This window comes from Mchenga conophoros, linkage group LG15, assembly GCF_057382185.1.
Source record: "Mchenga conophoros isolate Kocher_MC1m ecotype Shallow Benthic linkage group LG15, M_conophoros_male_GT1.1, whole genome shotgun sequence".
NCBI lineage: Eukaryota > Metazoa > Chordata > Actinopteri > Cichliformes > Cichlidae > Mchenga > Mchenga conophoros.
Window position 1 is genome coordinate 12,917,527 of NC_140540.1, and position 24,457 is coordinate 12,941,983.

The 24,457-nt window shown below is 41.6% G+C and overlaps 1 protein-coding gene across 2 annotated transcripts in view; it reads right to left on the bottom strand.

Moving 5' to 3' along the window:
• Positions 1 to 1,715: 1,715 nt before the first annotated feature.
• afg1lb (AFG1 like ATPase b) overlaps positions 1,716 to 24,457 on the bottom strand; it is a 30,322-nt gene continuing 7,580 nt past the window's right edge. The window contains exons 6-13 of one of the 2 annotated variants that reach the window (XM_085245764.1): positions 21,618 to 21,717; positions 16,068 to 16,126; positions 8,619 to 8,701; positions 7,853 to 7,923; positions 6,888 to 6,988; positions 5,901 to 6,041; positions 2,737 to 2,844; positions 1,716 to 2,408 (exon numbers count right to left, since the gene is read on the bottom strand). In XM_085245764.1, the coding sequence (XP_085101890.1) occupies positions 2,262 to 2,408; positions 2,737 to 2,844; positions 5,901 to 6,041; positions 6,888 to 6,988; positions 7,853 to 7,923; positions 8,619 to 8,701; positions 16,068 to 16,126; positions 21,618 to 21,717 (810 nt within the window). In that variant the 3' untranslated portion in view covers positions 1,716 to 2,261. The remainder of the gene's footprint in view (positions 2,409 to 2,736; positions 2,845 to 5,900; positions 6,042 to 6,887; positions 6,989 to 7,852; positions 7,924 to 8,618; positions 8,702 to 16,067; positions 16,127 to 21,617; positions 21,718 to 24,457) is intronic. The other variant, XM_085245765.1, reaches the window with a different exon arrangement.

Here is a 24,457-nt window from a genome sequence, read left to right on the forward strand (position 1 = left end):
GCAGTTTTTCCAGCGTAAATGCGCTGTTGATGCTACAGGTCAGAAGCGAAGGGCCAGACTGCTTAAATGACTGCTTGTTACAACTAAAGTATGCAGAGGAGCATCTCTGACTGTACAGCACGTCAAACCTTGAAGCAGATGGGTTACAGCAGCAGAATTCCACACTGGGTGCCTCTCCAGTCAGCCAAAAAAAAAAGGAAAATGGGGCTTCAATTCACCCGAGTTCACTAGGTGTTGGACAACATGACACTGGAAAACTGTCGTCTGGTCTAATGGGTCTTGAGTCAAACGAGCTTGCAAAGAAAAGCGTCTGGACTTCTTTAAGTTGCTTGAAGACGTTTCACCTCTCATCCGAGAAGCTTCTTCAGTTCTAAGGTCAAATGGTGGGGAGCCAAACAGCCACTTCACAAGCGTATGGCACAACATAGAAGAGCCACCTCCACAGGGCAAGACTCAGCAGTCCATCTGCATCTTAAGGATAAAGGACACTCTTTCGAGGATGCCAATGTTCAAATTTTGGACAGAGAGGACAGATGGTTTGAAAGAGGAGTGAAAGAAGCCATCTATGTCCACTGTGAGCGACCATCTTTGAACAGAGGCGGTGGTTTACGACACCAACTGTCTGCCATCTATAATCCAGTTTTGAGTTCCCGCCCCAGACACCTTAACGCCCACTCACATCCTGGGCCATCTGACCTCAGGAATTTGCATGATAAGGTGGGGCCAGGTTTCATAATGAGCTCACCCGAAACTCTGGCTGATTGGGACCCACACCCTTTTTCACACCTTGGCTCAGGCGATTAGAGGATCATCAGGGGGTCCTTTTGTCCCTCTTTGGGGGGATACTCCCACTAGGTTTATATCTGGGACTCCCCACCATTTGACCTTAGAACTGAAGAAGCTTCTCAGATGAGAGGTGAAACGACTTCAAGCAACTTAAAGAAGTCCAGACGCTTTTCTTTGCAAGCTCCTTTGACTACGATGACCTGGATGACTGAGAACCTTCACAGATATAAACAACATAAAAGCATATATATCCATCCTAACCTCGTATCAATAGTTCAGCAGCCTGGTGATGATGTAATGGTGTGGGGGATTTTTTCTTGGCATACTTTGGGCCTTTCAGTACCAACAGAGTATCTTTTAACCACCACAGCCTAAGTGAGTATTGCTGCTGACTGTGTCCATCCTTTCAGGGCCACAGTGTACTGATGGTTGCTTCCAGCAGGATAACACATCATGTCACAAAGCTCAAATCATCTCGAACTGGTTTTTTGAACATGACAATGAGGCCACTGTACTCAAATGTCCACAGTCACCAGAACCAACAGAACACCTTTGTGATGTGGTGGAATGGGAGATTTGCATCATGGATGTGTAGCTGATAAATCTGCAGTAACTGTGTGATGCTATCATATCAATATGGACCAAAATCTCAGAGGAATGCTTCCAGTATCTTGTTGAATCTATGCCACAAAGAATTAAGGAAACTCTGAAAGGACTTGCAATTCCAAAGTTTAACTGATGAAGTGGATGGTGTCTATATATACACACTCTCTATATACTATATAGTCCTCTTAATCCTGTTGTCATGTTGAAATATGGGCTCTAAGTTGCTTCAAATCATCAATTTGGCTCAAATGTCATAAAAACCTTACAGAGAAATTTAAAGATCTATTCAAAAAGTGCACAAATAAAACAAATATTATTGCGAGACAAAGTCAACTTTATTTTCTCTCCGATTTCATAGAAAGCTTACAAAAATGGCAGAAGTTCCTTAAAATAAAATACATTAAGTATATTGAATAATAGCAAGCATATCCTAAATCAACATCAGTGCTCAAATGGACAGCTTGAAAACACCTTGCCCTTTTCACATCCACCCACTAGAGGGCAGTAACCAACTGCAGTGAAACACACTTCCCTCCTCTCTAAAGTGAGCGCCCGTTTGCCTGTGGTTTACTCATGTTAGAGAGGTTTTCATATTATTTAAAACAAATCGTTTTCAATGGGGAGATAGTGCATGTCACAAAAAAGGACCAGGCAGAAAAAAAGTACAACACACACACAGGTACTATGCTTTGTTTTGCCTTGTTAAATATTGATTTCTCTGAAGAAGAAAAAGATGATTTTGGTTTCCCAAAGCAGACTTGGTCTTTTCTACTTCTGCTTAACTGAATACATCTCCTATGCAGTGTTAGTGCTTAGAGGCTCTGTGCTGTGCCGAGGTAGATAATTATCATGACAGTTAGGAACAGGCGCTAAGTTTCACTGTGGGTCTTTCTGCGATTGCGGTCTCCCTCCAGCCAGTATGCCTCCGTCTGCATCTCCATCAGTCTAGAGATTGTCCTCTGGAAGGCAAAGATCTCTTCCTCGGCTGTGAAGAGGGTAAGTCGCTCTGCTGCCTCCTGAATAGACGAATCGACACCAGAGTTGGCAACTTGTATACTCAAAAGAGAAATGTTTATGCAGCAGGGGAGAAAGATTAAATCATCGGGCTAATGAGCATAGAGTCATCGATTTAATCTCCAGCCTGTACATCTGTGTGTAAATACGTGAAAGTGAATACTGCATTTCTGTAAAAAGGATCTAGATCTTAGTGAATTCTTCCCTAAAACAGAGAAATTGAGGACACAACTTCAATAGCAGCAACAAGCAAGTTTGTTATTAAACGAAAAAAAGAAAATAATAGTGATATCCGATTCAACGGGATAAATAACAGAGATGTGACCTTACCTCACTGAGGCCTAGGTCATCCAGGAGCTGTCGGTCCCTCTCATCATCTCCTCCAGTGTGGACAAAGAGCCGGTCCAAAGGAGCGTCTGCCAGCAGCACCACCCTCACCTTGGACAAGGGGGCAAGAAAGAGCGATGTGGGAGTTACTGTCTATAACATTAAGGGCTGAGTGTCTGTTTACTGGTAGCTTACTCACACATTCATTCCCTGTCTTGAATTATTGGATTTAAATGTTATTGTGGGACGTGTTATTGTCTCATTGATGTGATAAAAGTGCTCTCATTCACAATCCCAAGGTTTCTTCCTGTTAAGAGTTTTTCCTTCCCACTGTCACAAAGTGCTTGCTCACAGGGGGTCGACTCTTTGTTGGGGTTTTCTCTGTGTCACTGTAGGGTCTTTACCTTACAATTTAAAGCGCCTTTAGGTGATTGTTGTTGTGACTTGGTGCTACATAACTAAAATTAAATCGAATATAATATGGGGTTAAAAGGTAACAAATCAGTGAGTATTAAGTTACCTGTTATGAGGCTGGCACAGTGTTGAGGGGTTTAGCCCTTGTAGTAAATACTTTTTTCAGTGCTGAATAGAGTATTTTGCAAAAAAACCCCAATCAAACAAATGAAAAACCGTGTGAGTGTGATAGTAGCCCTACTGGAGCCTGACTGATATATTTATTGCCCATAATAATCCTAATGATGATGTTGGCCTATCACAGGTACCTGTATTGGTGTATATATTTCCATTACCAGGTCATTAGCTGGGCTTTAATCACTTTCACTGTACCAAAAGATGATGTGGCACCAAAAGCTGGTAAAGTAAAAATTTCCTACCTGTAGCCAGCAAACAAAGAAGACTCTTACATAAAAAAAAAAAAAAAAAACCAACACGCTTCTCTGTGTGTCTGGGTAGGACTCCAGCTGCTGATTCCATTCATTGCCCTGGACTGCGAGCAAAAGAAAGGCAAGAATCGGCCTGAAGCAAGAGAGCCCACTGACTGTGGCTTACAGAAGTCTGCCTGAACAGGATAAAAGTGACAGGTACTTGGATGTGTATGTCCATTAGCAAGACTGTCAGGAGAGTGTAATGCAAATTCTGTTCAGCTACGAAGGAGTTCCAAATTTCTGATCCAAGGCCAACAAAGAGAGTGAAAAGAGATGTTTGTGGATGATTAGGAATAATACAAAGCACGTCTGATGGTTCACATGGAAACTGGATGACATGGAAACCCACTGTGGAAAATGTCACAAGCAAGACTCACCTTTCATCACAGGGCAACAGGCTAAACATGAAACCTCCATAGAGCAGCACCAATGCTAACATCCAACACAACCTGTCAGGGCGCAAGACTGCAGTGACCCAAGGGAGCATATACATGGAGGCATGACTAGCTCCATGGTTGACACCTCATTCAATTTATCAAGCCGGGAGAGTGACGTAGCAACATGACATCACAAGGCATCCCAAGACCCCTTTCTCCAGGAAAGGATTGGGGCAGTAGGGTTGCCCTTGATATACGGCTTCAGTAGCATTCATATATCACCAAAGATCACCACAACATATTCATATTTATCCAGAGCTCTGGACAGATTCTGCCAAGGCTGCCTTTCAGTGTTCAGGATGCTCATAATCGTACCACGATTAAACATCCAAAGCTTCAGAGAGTCAGGCTGGACCACTGTCAAAGGTGGAGTATGATGGCCTTTAGCAGCATGTCAACAACACAGCTGCCTAGAGATGTAGGTGCACCCAGGTGGAGAAAACTCTGTGGAAGCTCTAATGCTCCTCCTCCTTCTCATTTAATGGTTTTACTTAATTTTTACTACTTTGTAAATTGTAGATACATACTGAAGATGTCAAATACATGAAACAAGATATATGGAATTATGTAGCAAAGAAAAAAAGATAAATAACTATAAACTAAATATGTTTTATATTTTAGATTCCTCAGAGTAGCCACCCTTTATTTGTTGACAGCGCTACAAACCCTTGGTCTTCTCTCAGTGAGCTTCATGATGTAGTCACCTGAAATGGTTTTCACTTCACAGTTGTACCTTATCAGGGTTCATTTGTGGAATTTCATGCCTTCTTAATGGGGTTTGGACCATCAGTTTTGTTGTGCAGAAGTCAGGTTGGTACACAGCTGACAACCCTATTTGACAACCGTTAGAATTCATATTATGGCAAGAACCAATCAGCTAAATAAAGAGAAATGACAGTCCATCATTACTTTAAGAATTGAAGGTAAGTCTATCCAAAAAATTGCTAAAACTCTGAACGTGCCCCCAAGTGCAGTCGCACAAACCATCAAGCACTACGATGAAATTGGCTCACATGAGGATGTGAGCCAATTTCTGAGGATGAATTTATTTGAGTCACCAGCCTCAGAAATCGCAAGTTAGCAGCACCTCTGATTAGAGCCCAGATAAATGGCACACAGAGTTCCAGTAGCAAACACATCTCTACATCAACTGTTCAGAGGAGACTGTGCGCATCAGGCCTTTATGGTCAAATAGCTGCCAAGAAGACACTACTAAGGAAAAGCAATCAGGAGAAGAGATTTGTTTGGACCAAGAAACACAAGGAATGGAAATTAGACCAGTGGAAATCAGTACACCTCCGGGCTGTGTAAGGGCTATTTGACCAAGAAGGAGAATGATGGAGTGGAGCTCTGGACTGTTGGAAAACCATTTCAGGTGACTACCTCATGAAGCTCATCGAGAAAATGCCAAGAGTGTGCAAAGTTGTAATCAAAGCAAAGGGTGGCTGTTTTGAAGAATCTAAAATATAAAACATGTTCTGAGTTATTTCAGACTTTTTTTGTTTACTACATAATTCTATATGTGGTAATTCATAGGTTTCATGCCTTCAGTGAGAATCTACAATGTAAATAGTCATGAAAATAAGAAAAAACATTAAATGAGAAGGTGTGTCCAAACTTTTTTTAGTGTATATATATCTTGTTGGAAGCCAAGAGTCGAGTATTTTATATTACACACTCTTGGTTTTGAACTGAGATGTCGAACACATCCAACACTTTTATGGATGTAATGTAGGAAGATTTCTAAAAGTTGTAAATAAAGGCAGAAAAGCTGCATTAGAAATCCTTCGGTAACACATGAGTGTAATAGAATCCATGCCTTTCATTCTTTTTTTTTTGTTTTCACCTTTTTGTCATAGAAGTTGTCTATGAGGGTGGTAAAGCGTCTGGCCTGATCCTTCATCGACAGCGTCAGCACGGGAACGCGGCGGATCAATACTGTGTCGAAGAGCCGCGCCATCTCCAGGTAATCGCTGGCACCCAAAGCCTGGAGAACGACAGAGCATGTGAGATACTGAAACAAAGTCAGACCCGAGCTTCAAACAGACAGCACACCACAAAAGAACACATCAAAGATTTCAGCTTTGCACATGTGCACATCTGCTCCATAAATGGGTACAGGCACTGTGAATTTCTGCACTCTGCACACATGGCCTGAAAAAATGACAACTGTGAAGTGAGGGCACCTTGTGCAAAAAGGTTCTAGCTGTTGTAATTTTTGTCCTCGTCCTTGGTTCTTTGCCATTCAGGCTGATTGCTCTTAAAATTAATGAGGACTCGCCAACATATGCCAGAGGAAGCCTTGAAGCTCACATGCCTTCTAAAACTCACCGCTGTCCATCAGGGTTGAGACTTTGCACACGCTACACACTTCCTTTTTCAGGTGCAGTGGGCACAACTAATCATAAAAATGTCAATAGACTTTCTTTTTGACATTGAGCAGAAAATACCTCATCCAGTTCAAAGGCCCGGACAATAAACAGAGCATAGAGGTAATACAGGGACAAGAGAAGTGCTTCGAATTTGAGCAGTTTTGATTAGTAATGAGTGGATTTTGTGTGTCTCAGTAGAAAAAAAAAAGAACAAGAAAAAGGATGTGGTTTGACTTTGGTTAGAGGTCACAGGCTGTTTTAAATGCCATCAAGCAGTTCTAATTTGCTCTCTATCTGTATAGCGAGTAACTGTGGTGTTAAAGCTAAAAACCAAGAAAAGCTTACCTTAAAACACTCCTTGTTTTACTCTAAGTTTTATGTGGCCAAAAGATGTTAAGTGTCGTTATGTATCAGCCTGTTTTGTTGCACAATAATGACAAATTAATCGTAACAATGCTCACTCTGCCGCACAGCTCATCAAAAGTACAGTCAGCAACGGTTCCGCAGGTCTTTTCTAGAGTCACATCTCTACCCAGCACTGAGAGCACCCGGGGACCTGTAGCTATGGAAACACACACACAATGTACAATGGCTACAGTATATACATGTAGTTAGGTTAAAAGGTAGTATATTTATGAAATTTGCTTTACTACACACTCACGATTTTTGATCTTTTAACCTCTAATATAAGACAAAATAAAAGAAAACATAATGAAAAATACTGTTTACTACTAAAAAACTATTTACTATACAATTAAATCCTAAAATTTCACAGTGTTACAAAAAAAAAAACCCTTTAAGGCCCAGTAATTTTGAAAATCTAAGTTCAAGTCTAGAGTTTGTTTTTAATTTAGAATTGTGCAGCTTTTGTTTTTTCCTGTTGAATTATAACATATAAAAAAATGACATGTAAAGCATCACAAATAGCCCAAAAAAAGTACAATTGTATTATCTATGTAGTTTAACCCTGATAAATGTTATTTCTCTGTGCCACAGACTTCTATTGTTGTAACAGAACTATTTAAAGTAGGTGAGTGAGCCGTCTCGTGGGCTTGGGTGACATGAAAATTAGCATTTAAAAAAACCTTCAGCAGATACACTAGATAATCCTGTATGATTGAAAAGTCATGGTCTTCAAAATCCCCAGCTGTTTCGGGAATTTAAAAAGACAACAACAATAAAATAAAAAATTAAAATCTATTTTTGAGCCTTAAATACTAAGAAAGGATAAATGTGAGACAAATTAAGGTAGAAATTGATGATTTGTCTAATTGTTATCAACACTGTTGATTTTGGTATTTTCTTTTATCTTTCATATATATAAATATTACAAAATGTGTAATTTTGACGTGTCCTTGTGTCACAGAAAAAAAGTAAAACATAATCAATTTTTCTAAAATGCATTGTCTTCCTTAAATGCCCTTACCACTCTTTTGTCTTAATGAGAGCTCTTCAAACAGTGCATCCAAGAAGGCCTCTGCACCAGGCTCCCCTGTGCTGCACAACACACATGCACCAGCGCGCGCACACACAGGCAACGAAACAGAAAGGAAATAATAGGATATGAAATTAATAATGCTGAAGTGGCCACATCAAACGGTGGCAGCAAGGAGAGCAGGGGAGAGGGGTACTTAGCTTTTCACTCCATCGGTAAAAAACAGGATGTTAGGCTCTAAACACAAGCATTAGCCTGTGAATACACGTCGAAATGAGATTGTGAAGTGTGTGTGTTCGTGTCTGCGTGTGCTTGTGTTTTAACTCCAGGTAAAAGGGTGTGATGTACTCTATTTACATACAGTGAAAAGACGAAAGCACTTGTTTGCCTGCGTGCGCGAGTTCCTAACAGCGCATATGTAACAAGGAAAATAGAAAACTAGCTTTTAAAGCTCTGCCCTTTTCTCATATTCTATTGATTCCTCTTTTTATTCTTTTCATGGATCTCTCAAGGTAATGCAGGTCTTTATAAACCTCCCAGCCTGCGTCTCCCTCATTTATTCATCTGTTTGCCTTTTCTTTCTGCCCAAACTACATGATGTGCACAAGCATTTCCTGTGTTTGTGTGCGTGTGTGTGTGTTTAATGCAGGTTAATGTCAACTCAACCCAGCCTCCGCACAAACTCTGGGCTGAGGAGGACTATAAAGAGGGAAGCAGAGAGGTAGTGTGCTTGTGTGTGCGTGTTTGTGTGTCTTACAGGTAGTAAAGTTTCCCTGCTGCAGCCTCGCCAAGCTTCCTGTAGTCAATCCCTGTGTCTAAGCAGACGGTGTGGCAGTATTCCTGTTTATATACACACACACACACACACACACACACACACACACACACACACACACACACACACACACACACACACACACATTGTTATTTGTGCTCTTTTTGCCCCATAATTTTATGTAAATGACTAATTTAGAGACAACTTTTAGCATCAGCTTCATTGAGCCCGTGAGCATTTACAGCAGCAGGACCTCCTGTGTGACTGACGACAAAATTAAATACAGTTTCCATGTTTGTCACAAGGAGATTTGAATCTTTCTGGACAACACTGACAGTCTAAGACGTGTCAGGCTTCATCTAACACACCTAATCGATTATTCTTGTCCTTTTATTTGATAAAAAGATAAGGAAAATTAAAGAAATATCAGAACTTTGTACATTTTTCGCTTAGCTCTGATTTTCATATTGGTGATTTCTGATAGAAATGCTAAAACATATTGCACTTCTTCAGGTTTAAATCATTGTGACAGCTTGATTTGTCTTGATGATGCATTGTTAATATGGCAACCCTGTAAAATGGACAATCAGAGCTTTGTGTCTTCACTTCTTTCACACTAAAATGGATACAGAACAACCCTAAAAAGTATTAAATTAAATAACAAGGCATCGCAGAAGGCAGCTTTGGGATTTTGTGTCAGCTGTTCTCGGTTTGCCGAGCCGATCCATTGTTCTGCAGCTATTCAAGTGCGTTACAGCAGGGGTGAACCTGCGATGCAGGGTTCAAACTTTTCCACATAGAGTAAAACGTCAACAAGATTCATGTCAGGGAGTACAGCACAAACTATAATCATCATCTCCACTATTCTATCAAAGAAAAGAGAGGAACTGCATATCATCCCATCCAAGCCATCATCGGCTGACTGAGTATTCAGCGACAGCTCCAGTAAATTATGAAATCAGTGAATTTCTGCCACTGGCCTCCTTAAGCTGCAGGATAATTAGTAATCATCACAAAGCAAGGGGACGGAAATACTCTATTCTTCTCTGCTGTCAACTTTTTATCTCCGTGTCCGCTCACACAAACGGGGTTCCCACTCTGAGCCAATTGGCTGAATCAGGCTTAATAACAACCTGACAAACTCGCCCTCCCCCACGCACAAAAGGGAGGTGTCATTTCATCAACCTACTGTGACCCCACCAACGGGTAAATAGTCCCTCCAGAAAAGAAAAAAAAAAGTAGGAAAAAAAAAACTTGTCACTATTGCCGCCACATCATTAGTATCTCAGTTTGTCTTTTCTCCTGCCATCTTCAACTCCCTCCCTTTATGAACCTCGTCTCTAACGTACCAACGGTAAAGGCGGTTGTTGCGTTCCTTGACGGAGGAGCGAGGTGCAAATACGAGAGGGGAAAAGAAGGAGGAATGGAAACACAATCAGTGATGATGATTCCATTGGTTATTTATAATCAGATGAGGCTGAGGCCTCGCGGGTCATTACTTGATTATCCATCTTGAGGGGATTGTCAAGTTCTCACTCCTCTAAGATTTTTATCCGCCTACACATTGTGGTTTTGCAGCCTCCCCGCACCCCGACGCCGCCACCGACAACCTCCTCTCGCAAATGTAGTCAGTCTACTTTGCAACTTTTAAATCTCGTCTTAAACAGTCCCTTCAGTTTAATCGGCGAATGGCGATGTACAAATAGTGGAGTAACAGCTTTTTTTTTCTTTCGTCAGGTGGACGGATAGAAGAGGTGATCATTTATTTTAAGGAAAAATGATAAAAATGCGCTCGTGCTGCAAGTTGAGAAAATATTTAGGTTGTAACAAATTTGTTGGTCACAAGTGTGCAGTCTTTAGATTTTTTTTTATTTAGTAATTTTAAAGGCTCACAATTTGATTAATTTATCCATTTGCAATACTTTGAAGTTTTTCTAATGGAATTTTGTAGTATTTTCTATTTTCTAAATAATCACCTCTTTAGATTTTGTCTTGTTAATTAACTTAAAGGAAACTCCAATCTGCAGTTTTTGTTATTTTAATCATTATTAAGACACATGACAGATTAAACCATAAAAAGAAAAGAAGTGCAGCCCTAAGGTTTATTACCATCAGGCAACAATATTAGCTTTTTAAACTAGTGGTGTAAAAACCTGGCAAACGTTTCGCTGATTCAAAGAAAAGCAGCAAATTAAGAGTTCCCCTGCTCGCACAGATGCATTCACCGGCTCAGACACAAGAGAGAGAGATGACAGACATGAGAATCAGAGACTCTTTGGAAGAAAGTCATCCAAACACATGTAGCTCCAATCATGTCATTGTCCAAGCTGTCCACTGCTCTCACTGGACAGCCGTTTAGCATAAAAACAGAGTGGCTTTTTTTTTTTTTTTACCCCCCTGCTCCCTCCACTCCCCTCTGTGCCCGCTCCCTCCATGACATATCTTTCTCTATCCTTTACTCCTCAAAAAGTTGCTTTTGAGTTTTTCAAAGAGCGCGGTGCCATTGAGCTGCAACAAAAGCCAAGGATAGCTGACTATTGGGCCCTGATGAGGTCCACTCCCTCATTACCCAGCAGCAGAAAACATTTGATGCTTTTTTTTTTTTTTTGTTTGGCCTGGAGAATTGACCAGGCCTCAAAGAAATGCAGGGTGGGAAGGCTGAAAAAGAGACGGGGGTTGGAGGGGGGTGAGGGGAGGAGGGGAAAGGTTGTCGTTCATTCATCCGTGTGTGTCTTACAGCCTTGTGTGGAGGGACAGGAAAAAAAAAAAAAGTGGGAGGTGGCAGGGACAGAGGGGTCGAGAGAGAGGGAGAGAGATGTGTGTGTGTGTGTGTGTGGCGGGGGGGGGGGGGGGGGGGGGAGGGGGGGGGGAGAGCTTAAAACAGTGCCTTTATGCTGGCAAGTTCTGGACGACTCTTCTGACATCAAAGTGTTTTCACTAACTGGGGAGCTGCTTAGTTAGTGTGTGTGCGTGCACGCATGCGAGCCGGCTGGGGGTGTATCTGGTGATTTTATTCATTCTTGGGCCGTCTGGGGGGGTACGTGACAATGTGAACACCCTAATTACACCTAATGATCTATTCCCTTAAAGTGTGACTGCCTTGGGCCGGCGATGGATTGTTCTGCAGGGTCGTTCTCACAACCTCCTCCTGCCTCGGCTGCTCCTCTTGGGGAAACATCGTTTGAGTTGGAGGCCCCATCTTTTGTGATCCAGGACCCCACCGGACCCCCCGCTCTCAACCCATCGAGTTTCGTTGGCCCAGGACTGAACCAAAACGGTAACTCGGGCAGTGTGTGCTACCTGCACCTGGCCAACAGAGGCTCCATTTGTTGATCGTGACAGACGCGAGCAAAACATGGGCTCCACACAGTTTATTACAAAGATTGCTCTCTGATCATCTTGTATAGTATAAACCTGCAAGACCTTTACAAGAAGACTTCAACAATGTAGCATTGCAGTCTTTTAAACCTGCAGGACTTTATGTGCACAATTAAAAAGGAATCAGCAAAATTAAATAAGAGACTTCATCTTTCGTGTTCTGTGCACTGTGAAAACCTGTCCGTACTACCCCCATCCATCTGAGATTTTGTACCGCTGACTTTGTAAAAAAATTTTTTTACATATAAGTTAATTCTCCCCAGCACCTCGGTCTCGAGTTAGATTGTGTTCTGTCTTAGTCTGCTGCCTATAAAGATACTGATTAGTGAATAACTAATTATCTGGTGTATTAAAATGGATGCAAATAATTCAAATCTGACATTCAAAAGGGTATTGATGTCAGTAATATACATAAAGTTAGTCTCAGAATAGAATTTCTGTTAGGATCACTGTAGCCAAAAATTGTTATTTCCATGTGTGGTCACTTATATTTGGTGGTACAGTTCTGTTCTGGGACCTCCTCCTGTGGGTTTTGAAAGCAGCAAGAAGACGACAGAGCAGGCATCAGTGAATAAAGATGTCACAGTGATTCAGATAGGTAGGGTGAACATGGTTTGCACATGTGACTTTAGTCAGTTTAGTCAGTTTGCCAGATGATGTGGGCTCCCACTGAGATCAGCTGATCTACTGGGAGAGGAGCTTGACTTTATGTCACTTCCGGGGTGGCTTGACTTCTACTGTTTTCCCTGATTTCCTGGTTGTCTGTACTGTGACTAGCAAAGGCAAAACCGCACCCCATGAAAGTCGAATTAAGAGACATTTCTATATTTGTACACGCTTACTATTACACATCTGACATCTGAACACTCTGATAGAAAACAGGAAAACATCATTTGCCCAAACGGAACCAAGGTAACTGCCATAATTAAAATTTAGGTAACAATTAGGATCCTGGTCTGATTCTTTGTGCTTAAAAGAAATCGATTTGTCCTATCACCCCTTGTTCAGGTTTCAGAACAGACAGCGAGAGACACTGATATGAAAGAAGTGAGCTTTGCCCTCGAAGCATGCTGCCATTAAATATTTTAAAAGACAATGACTGTCATCAAATATCAAAATCTATTTGATTTGAACTCTTCCAGCTCTTCACACACGGTCCTTCTTACCAAGGTCTTCAGTGGAGGACCACGTCCCTCTCATTCTTCAGTTTTTCCCTTTCTCTCTTTGTCATTCTGTTTTGATTTATATATTTCATTTTTTCTCATCACCAACTGCTCAGCACAGAGCCAGTATTGACAGTGACACAAAAAAAAGAGATGAAAAGTGGATCAAAAGAAGGGTTAAAAACAGATAGAAACTCAGAGATACTCAAAGTTGCCTCAGGGTTGTTGTCATGTTTTTCTCCCCTCGGCAGCTTTGTGCGCAACTGCAATCGAACAAGTGGAGGGAAAATAAAGTCACTATTCTGCTACCAAAATACAGAGACCTGACCTTGGGTGAGTAAAGCCAGCGAGCAGAACAGGATAGTGATAGAATAAAGAGTGGGGATAGAGGGGTGGAGAGAGAGGATGGGCAATGAAAAGTGGAGTGGAGAGCGAGGACAGTTTGCCAGAGAGAGAAAGAGTGTCTTCGTTACAATACTGGCAGCATCCATTAAAAAAAAGAAAGAAAAAAAACCCAAACCCTGTATTTCACGAAACTACGAGCTTTGCAGCGGCTGCAAAGAAAAAGACGCCGGAACAACTGAATAGACTCATAAATGGAGTCTACAGAGATGCTACAAAGGACGAGAGATTACAAACGACTGTGTGGATGAAAAATAGCAAACAAACTAAATGATGAACAATAAAAAAATAAACAGCGTCTTCTGGATTAAATGAAGTTGTATGTAGCCCGTGCGTTGCAAGTCATTAAATCATTTTTTAAATATAAAACTGGATGATTGTGGAAGATCGGGAGCTGCAGAAGGAAAGGTGACCCAACTAATCAGAAGTCAACAGTTAGATAAAGACATCATCCGAGGCGGACAAAAGTGGCGGATTAACCCTTACCACTCCGGCTCAGGTGATGAGGGGAGGAGGTCAGAGGCTATTTTTGTATGTTAACACCCTCTTTTCTCTCCTGCACTCACCATAGAAACACACGCTGGCATGCACATGCGGAGGCGATCTGCGCCGAGTCAGCGGCTGCTCCCTGCGAGCATTCATTCAATCTATTAAGGGTCAGCTAGTTAGCAAGCTTTAACTTTACAGGACAGATCACTATAGAGAATCCATAGCACCCCACCTAAAAAACACCCCCAAACCCTCCAACCAGATGGCCTCACAAAGGAAAACATGGTATCCTGAAAGAGAGGAGCCAGTACGGGGCAGAGAGGGACAGCAGGCATTCAGGACCTTGATGAGGGTGGATTAGAGAGGGCAAGGGTGCTGCTGCTGCTGGGTTAGCAGGTGGGGTGCAGGGTGAGTCCAAGACTCTATGCAACTTTTAGTGGGTTTGACTTCAAATGTGCGTGTGTTTAATGTTACAGTGGTTTGATAACTCTGGTCAGGTTAGATTGCCTGTATTTTGCACACATATTCACTTTAGCATTTGTAATGCAACAGATTATTTATTATATCAGAGCTAAATCGGAGTTTTAGGGTTAAAAATACTGTGATACCTGAATATATTCAGAGGCAATGCCATGTTAAGTCATTTCATAAATAACCAAGCCTAAATTAATCTGAGTGACTATGTTCTATATCATGTATTGTATTTCTTTAACAAAATCCCCATCATAGTATGAACAAAAACGAATGCATTTGTTTTCAAAAATAAACCAAAAGTCAATAATAAGGCGTTTACTATTGTATATGTATAATCCTGTGTAAAAGTTCCTATTAAAAGTAAATGAGGCATGCCGAATAATAATGAGAATTTAACAACAATTTCATTCAAAAAGCCACAAAATTCAAGTAGCAGTGGCGATTTTCAGCGCACTCACAAGAGAGCATTTATCTACTACTTCATACCAGGAGTGTGCCTGAGCCAGACCTTAGCCGAGCACTGCTTATGTGACTGTGTGTGTGTAAAAAATGTCTGCTTTCAAACTAAAGGTCATAATATATAACAAGATATTCTATAGGGAATCCCTAATAAAGTCAGCGTGGTCAACCTGGGGCATTAAGGAAACTCTTAGTTTTGGTAAATTAGAACTTATTATTAATTATTGGCCGTCCTACATAACGAAACGATGGCAGTGCAAGTGGTTTGCATCAATGTGATTATATGAAACTGGAAGGTTGCACAGCTCAGGTGCCTCATACTTACAGGACTTCATATTGTTCAATTATGAGTTTATCCGGTACGTTTAGTGTCAGAGGAGGGGTTCTCAGTTTTAAATTCTTAATAACGCTAAGCTGCTTACTTTCACTTGCTATCTTGCCCAAAAAAATTGCAGCAGTGTCAACGCTTGCCTTTACTATTCAGACAAAATACCAATAAAAGGCACAAGAATGCTGCCCTCCTCTGTTGCAAAATGCATGACAACAAATTAATATGCAATTATTTATGATCACGATCACTCCAAACACATCAATGATCATCTGGGATGCAGGCAGGATAATGGTGCTACCTGCTTAAATTGCAAAGTAGATTTTTCGCTAGAAATGCTAACCGTCACATCGCTCCTGTTCTCCGCTCCACCCCCCGCCCACCACCCCCCTCTACTTTTGAAATGCAAGCAGCCTGGGTCAGTCACAGCTAGTCCACCCATCTCCCACTCTCCCATTCACATTACCTGTACCCACTCACACTCTTTTCCATCTCTCTCTGCCTTTCTCTCTCTGTGAGTCTTTCAGTGTGCCCTGGTATGATCAAAGACAGCTTTGTGACACTGTGTGAAGCATCCATGAAGCAGAAAACATCAAACCACTAAGAGCAACTTGCAAAAAGACGGACACAGAGGCATACATGCAAGTGTGTGTCCGTGTATGTGTGTGTGCGTGCGCGCGCGAGATAAACAACTGAATAAATTAGAAAGACAAGAGAGAGGGATGACTTTGTCTCTACCTTCAGCACATCGATGAAAGGTAGGAAGGTGTCCCTCTGAAGTCCGTTTTTGTACAGATCTGAAAGAGGAAGGGAGGGCCTGTATTAGAGCTGCTGTTTAGCCTTCTAATAATGTCATCCCCTCGCCACAGATTGGCAGATAAAGTGGCTATTGATGAACTGAAGGATGGGTGGGGAGGCACGACAAAAGGACTGGGACCAGGGGAGAAAAATGGATTTCTCTACCGGCAGCGGCAGCAACATAAAATTCATTACATTCCCAAACAATGGTGGCCAGAGAAAGGACTGTCGCCTTTTCAGCACGGACAATGTCCACAGCAGCTCGCTGAATAGAGGTTTCAATTAGCTCGGCTGGAACAAATTACATCTGAAGTAGCATCCCTGATAGACAGATAAAACAGATAGGGATTCACACACAAACAGGGACAAAGACACACACACAGCGAGGCTCAAGCTCTCTCCAGCTGCAAATGCAAACAAGTGGCCGTTGTTGATGTTTGGACTTAAGCTTACTACAGTAGTACCTGACACAAAAATAACCTTTGCTTAATAACTTCTATACTGTAATGGACTGTGCCCTGTGAGACTGGAATATGCCAAAGGTTTATGAAAGAGAGTTCAGTGTTTTGGGACGTACATTTTTCTTCCTTTATTGGTGCAAATCTAGTCCTTGTAGAATGTCCTAAAATGAGGTAAATACATAAAACTCGTGATGTATTACACATGTCATTATTTACTTAACAAAAACTAACCCACGATGCAGAAGCAGTGTGTGAAAAACTAAACATTCACTGCAGTAATTGTGTTAGTAATTGTTACGTTTTGGGGGGGCATTTGTTTATGTACAGCTCTCTTAAGGTCCAACCACAGCATTTAAATCAGGTTGAGATGTGGACTTCGACTGGGCCTTTGAAACACATTGGCTGAAAATTAGAAAATAATCAATCTGTTTTAGATTTGCTGCTGTGCTTGAGATCATTTCTTGTTACGGAAACACATTTCTCACATGTGACTCTAAAATACTTTGGTATACAGAAGAGTTCATGACTGTTCCCAGATCATGTGGCTGCAAAACACCCTTCTCCTGCCGTGCTTGACAGTTGTTATGAGGTGTTTGTGCTGGTATGTTGTGTTTGGACTTCATAAAATGTGCTGTGCAATATGGTCAAGCATTTCCACTATGGTCAAGTCTCTCCAAAGGACTTTTTCTAGAAGTCTTGTGGTTTGTGCAACTCTGGAAACAAAAGCTGTGCTGCCATGCTCTTTTCTTCAGGTAACCCTTCCAAACAAGTCATACTTGTTCAGTTTTTTTCTAACTGTACTCTCCTGGACTTCAACATTTAACATGCTAACCTGTAGAGTCTGAGATATGGAGCTTGCAGTTTTTCTGAGGTATGCGCAGTTTGAAGAATCTTCCTTAGTGTAGAATAATAAACTTCAAATTGTTTGGAAATGACTTTATAATTCTTCCCACAGTAAAGGGCAGCAACAGCAATTGCTTCTTTAAGATCACTGCTGATATCTTTCTTTCTGCACTGTATTAACACACACCTGAATGCTCCATACTAGCAAACTGCCAAAACTCTGGCAGACGCTCACTTTGGCAGATGCTCACACTGATGATCAGTTAATCAACTACATTTGATTAGTAGCACCTGGCCGCTAGTTACCCTACCCTAATTCCTGTAGAAACAGTACAGATGTTCTTAATTTTTCACACAACCCTTCTAAAAGTTTGGCTTGACTTTTAAAAAATAAATGCCATATTTTTTGGACTATAAGGCACCAGATTATGAGGTGTACTGTTGATGAACGGGTCTGTTTTCATACATAAGGTGCACCGGATTATAAGGTGCATTAAGTGACACAAAACAGACAGATAAGTCAAACTTTACTCAACTCATTCTTCTTGCTTCCTTCCCTTCTGTATCATTGATTCATTAATGTTGAATTCTCTGGCAGCTGCTCTATTCCCATGTTGTTGCAGCATATTAATGACTAACCTCGTATTGTGGATGGATTATCTCAGTTGTTCTCCTGACTGAAGTTTGGTCCATTTACAGCATCCTGCCATGCGATTGCATTTGTCCCTAACCATCGGGAATCCTCACGTTAACTTTTATCAAGTGGAAAAAAGTTAGCGTTCATCCTCCAGCCACTGTGTTTATGGTATGCTATCATAGCTGTGTTGCTAGGGATTAGTAGCACATCATTATATACCAGCTAGTCCAACTTCAGTAACCCTACAAAAGTCACTGCTGTTTAGTTTTCTGTCTTCATTTATGTTGGAAGAGATAGCAGAGCTGTACGTTTAAATTTTTTAGAAATCTCTCAGTCAGAACATGCTATGTATGTTTAGGTGAAAACTAGTGCGCTAACTTCCTGCTAACCTCTAACTCTGTTAAATTTAATAAATTCTGTTTTCATGGATGCCTGGATGCTAAACTTAGTTGTTACACCTGGTAAAGGAGCAGCTGATCATTTTATTAAAGATGAAGGAATTTAGACAGTTTTGAACTCTCAGTCACGCTGCAGTGTTTGTTTGACTTTGGGACCTGAATTCTATGATGTGCTTTGTTAGTCTGTTTCTCAGCACTGACCCGAACAAACAAACAGAAACTTAAAATGACTACGGCCAAAATGCAAACACTGAGGCTTCAAAATATGGAACCTAAAACCATTAGTCCATTTTTGTAATCTTCTTCTTCTTTCGATCTCTATAGCGGATCCCCTGCCTCCATCTCACCCTATTCCTAGCATCATATGCGCGCCTTCACTCCTGAAGCTCCATATTTAATGCCCTTTGTCAAGTGTAAAGTAAATTCCCATATACTTTACACTTGTATATGGGAATAGATCATTTGTTTTTCTGGTGTTCTATTGCTAGCTTTGTACACACTATAAGTGTAACATAATAAGAGGCACTGAGTTGCATTTGCTGTTACTTCAAGTTGCTGAAGTCTAGTGAGTTAAGCTACTGCTAAGCTAGCGTATGTAGACTCAACAGTGTCAGCCCAGTCAACACAGAACAGGAAACAAAGTAGTGCGTCGGCAGGTGACAAGGCGATCGTGGCTCAAGAGTTGGGAGTTCGCCTTGTAATTGGAAGGTTGCCGGTTCGAGCCCCACCTTGGACAGTCTCAGTCGTTGTGTTCTTGGGCAAGACACTTCACCCGTTGCCTACTGGTGGTGGTCAGAGGGTTCGGCAGCCTCGCCTCTGTCAGTGCGCCCCAGGGCGGCTGTGGCTACAATGTAGCTTGCCATCACCGGTGTGTGAATGGGTGGATGACTGGATGTGTAAAGTGCTTTGGGGTCCTTAGGAACTAGTAAAGCGCTATAAAAATACAGGCCATTTACCATTTACAAGGCCAGAGCAGCACTGCTAATGAGTGAGGAGACATGTGCCACTGCACACTTTACTGGAACTGGATTAATACATAATTCAATAGAGCCTAATAATTAAAAACATTTGCGATCAGTGGAATTAAATGGGCTAATGTAAACTGCATGCTATCAACTATAATGCCCCCCAATCTAAAAAAAAAAAAAAAAGACACCATTTATCCCTCCATCCCTCTTCAGCTGCATTAAACCCCCATCAAACAACAAAACACTGAACGTTCTAGCACAAACCTATCTCTGAATTCCCCCTCCAAGCATGTCTAGGGCTTTTTGATACTAGCATCTCCACATCAATAAACACAGAAAATGCATGCCTTTCATGTCTAGTTGTCTCCTATGGCTTTTAGAGTTCCATTAACCATGTAATTAATACCAAGTAGCCTCTCTATCAAGTTTCCCTGGTTTGGGGCTTTGTTCTTAATAGCTAGTAAATATCAGAGACGCGCATCTTTGTCTATGAGAGCCACCTTGTTGCCATTCACTCCGTACCCACTCAAGGCTTTGAGACATGGACATTACATGTACCCAAAGACGATGAAGACCTTAGATAGCACATCATGCATTTATCTCCACGTTGATCACTTGCTAATTCCTTCTCCATCCTTGCTCTGCGGGCAGTAAATGCAACATCAAAGCCTGTTAAAAGATGGCGTCATGTCTAGGCGGGAGAGGTGAGGTGTTTTTTTGGTCAATTGCCGTAAACAGGACGCAGCTGGTTCAATTCTTGCAGGAGAAAAGTATTTTGAAGACAACTGTGGTCAAAATAAAGTAATCTATGGTTGTAAGTACCCTCACTGGCAACTTTAGGTACACCTATTCAACCTTTTGTTAATGCAGATTTGTTAATTATTCAATCACAGGGAAGAAACTCAGGCGTATAGAGGCATATAGAGTCTAATCGACCTGCTGAAGTTCAAACATTAGATGCATCAGAAAGGGGAAGGAAAGTGATTTTGAGTTTCGTATGGTGAATATTTCAGGAACTGCTGATTTTCTGATGGTTTGCCTGCACAGAGTGAAACAGAGTGAGCACCATTTCTGCAGTTCAAAATGTCTTGTTAATGTCGGAGATCAGAGAAGAGCAGAACTAATAGCAAAACCTGTTGTTACAACCAAGGTATGCAGAAGGGCAACTCTGAATGTACATCATATCAAACCTTGAAGTAGGTAGGGTATACAGGAAACTGAAGCTTGAATTTGCACAGACTCACCAAAATTGGTCTGAGTCTCAATTTCTGCCGCAACATTTCAATAGTAAACAAGATGAAATGGCTCCATCCGGTGCTTTATCAATAGTTTAGGCTGCTGCTGGTGATGTAATGGTGTGGGGGATATTAGCTTTGTATCAGCTCAGCATAACTTTACTGCTACAGCCTGTCTGAATCTTGTTGCTGATCACGTCCATCTCTTTATGAACGCAGTGTATCATCTTCTCATGGCTGATTCCAGCAGGTTAATGCGCCATATCACAAACCGCAGATCATCTCAAACTGTTTTCTTGGACAATAAATTAAGGTTATTGTATTCAAATGGCCTCCACAGTCATCAGATCTCAGTCCAATAGAGCACCAATAGAGTTGCATCACAGATGTGCAGCTGATAAATCTGCATCAACTGCATGATGCAATCATGTTAACGTGGTGAATCTGTGCCACAAAGAATTAAAACAGCCCTGAAAGGAAAAGGGTGTCCAACCCAGTGCTAGAGTGGTTTACCTAATGAAATATCAGTTGAGTGTATATTAGCTTTTCACTGGCACTGTCAGATTATAAATGGAGCTAAATTTCCCCAAATTAACAGTTTTCAGACTCATGAAGATGACAAAGCTTGAAACTACATGTTTGGAAGCTGCAATGAAAGACATCAAATTTCTTCTATTTTGAGATTTCATTATTATCTCCCACTTCAATATCTATATTACTGACAATTTGTAGTCGCAACCATCTATCTTGGTGTTGACAGTGTTTTCTGCTGAGACGCTAAAATTACAGCTGACTCTCTTGGTTTTTAACTCATTGCTTTAAATAAAATTTTAAGAAAAGAAGTAGAATGGGAAGACATGCACAAGATATATTATTATTGCTACAGACTACAACAATATAATTAATAAGGAATAGCTAAAACGTGCATAAAATGTTTGCTGGTCATACCATCAGGGGGTCTGTTGGAGGTAGCCACCACCACCACTCCAGTTTTAAACAGCGTCTCAAACAGCTGCTTCAGGATCATGGCGTCGGCAATGTCCGCCACCTGATTGAAGAGAGCCAGAGAAGTCGAGGAGCATCTCATATTATTCCTTTCTTGCCACACCTGTGTGTGTGCACGAGTGTGTTTGAGGTCACAACATGCCATCATCACTCCATGTTGATCAGTGTCATTCAGGTGTGCTCATTCAGTCCTTTTTGTGTGGTCATTGCCACCCAAACTTACGTGTATACACATGGATGCAAACACACACTCAGGCACTTAAATTTACTGCAAATGGTCAAGAACTGGCCTTCCGTTGAGTGGAGTAGCTGAGGCGAAGAAAAAGACCTGAGCTAATCAACGAAGCCGAAAAACAAGAGGAATGAAAGAATAATAAAAACAAAGCAATGCGAGGCAGGACTGGGGTCATGACGGCAGACAAAGCTTCTATCAAAGCATGTCCACATAAAGGCATATTAAAGTGCATGTGTGTTGTATGTACTAGACACAAGGCTATACGGTGTGACAATACATAAATCCAATTCAACTGTCTGCTGTTGAGTCCACAATGAACAAAGGTCGATGACAACACTGAAGCAAGGACGTTTATGAGTCGCTAGCTGTTAAATGAAGAGCTCTGACCTTTCTATTACTAATCCAGTGCTCTCACTTTTGTTCTTATTCTCTCGTCTGCGTCTCTCTCTCGAACCTATGTTGTTCTTTTGAACACCTATAAAAGGGAGAAATGTTACCCTGTGATTGGCGGTTGTCAAAGCGACATTTATTTAACGTGATGCTCGACCGATGAAAGTTGGGCACAAAGGATTTCCAACCTCTCTGGTAACTTAAAGTTGTCGGTCTCATGTCAACAGTAATTTATATCCTGTTAAATGACAATGTTTCCTCCCAAGAAGATGTAAAAATGCACAAACAGAAATCCATTGTGAGAAAACCGCCTCACTGTAATGCCAAATTCTTGACCCTTAAAGTACTTTTCTTGTTTAAAAACCCTAAAAGAAAATGTCTTGAATAAAAGAAAGACTTTGCAGTCATGCATCTGTCCCGCCCTCTCCTCTTATTCCCTCTTACCTACTTTCCTGTATATAACAGGCACTTCTGATGGCCATACCCACAGCATATGCTTCCTTTCAGACTCTGGAGAGTCTTCTGCTTTTTGCATATTAGCCCCACTGCCCTTGCCAATACTTGATTAACATTTGTGTTAAAGCCTTGATTTTGCTAAGGAGAGGTGGCTAAGGGCATCAAATTAGCGTGTGTGTGTGACTGTGTGTGCGTGTAATGAGAATCAACAGAAAGCCAAGGCTCAGTGTCTCTCTGAAGGGGCCCCCATTTCCTGCGACCACAGGATTTTATTTTCATTTCAAAAGAATCATTTAAAAATGACCTTTTATACAACATGGATTTGTTTATTCATGTGCCCTCCACACGGGCATAGTATGAGGGGCAATATTGATTGCTGAATGACTAGGGGAAGAGGGAAAGAGAATGGGTACCCACAGGATGAGAAAGGTGGAGGGGGACTGATGTAGCACTTGTGGAGCACAAAAAAATAATGGTGCAATCTCTGTCAGCCATTGCCGATATTTAAATGAGCATCCAATTACTCAAGCGGCTGTCAGTTTACAGCGAGGCACACGGGTGCCAAATTAAACCTCTTTTGATGTTACACCTCTTTATGTACACAACCTATGAGCAATTTCACAGAGGCTACACAGTGACTGAGGCCCTGAGACAATGATGCTTGAGCGTTTTCTTCTCACTCTTTCACGTTCTTTCTCACTCTCTACCCATCTTTCCATCTTGGACCTCTCAATGGCGAGTATTCATTAGAGGAGCCGGGTAGGGGTCGCAAAAGGAAGGAGGGGAGGAGAGCTGGGGGGGGGGGGGGGGGGGGGCTACAAATTACTGATAATGGCATGGCGCTAATGAAGAGAATGGAAAAATGTCATTAGCATTTAAGAGGATAAGATCCATCTGACCCGCCGCCGCCAGTCGCTTTCTAGCTCCACTCACTTAAGGAAGCAGGAGAGTGCGACTGATACCCAGAGCTTCATTTGCATGGCTGAGTGGTGGAGGATGCTGATTGGTATAGCCCCTCGCACCCCCCACACCCCAAACCCCCAACTCTCCCAACCTCGCAACCTCTTATTTATGCATCACAAACAACGCGCACATGTCTACTTGTTTCCCCCGCCATTCACCGGTAGCAACAGTCGACAAGCGAAAACAGCAAAGCTGGCGACAGCAAACAAAACAAATCAATGAGAATGCACAAACAGCGCCGCGGTTTAAAATGTGAAAGACGGCCAGATGAAAGGAGCGGCTCTTGATCCACGCAGATGCACGGAGAGTGATTAGAGGGAGCAACTGCACCTTCTGTGACCTCTGACCTGCTGGCATTAACTGTAATGATATCAGTAAAAGGAGCAACATTGTGCTGCTAACAGATGTGTTTGGCTGGCTATTGATGAATGCAGAAACACGTGTTTTTCTTCACTACAGTGAATGACTAACAATCTCACAGAGAGTAGACAGCCTCAGTAGTGGTTCTCACCTCTAATGGTGAGAACTTTGTGCATCACTAATGACTCAAGGGGGTCCTTTAGTTGTGTACAGTGTGGCTGTAATGGTTTGAGAGCAAACTATTGTGAGATTAAACAATGTACCTTTATCTGTCCTAGTAAACTATAACTAAACACACTAAAGAGAGAAAATACAACTGGAAGTCATTTTGCAATTGTGCTATATTTAAAAGAGGCCACTAGGTGTCCCCAGTCCTGTT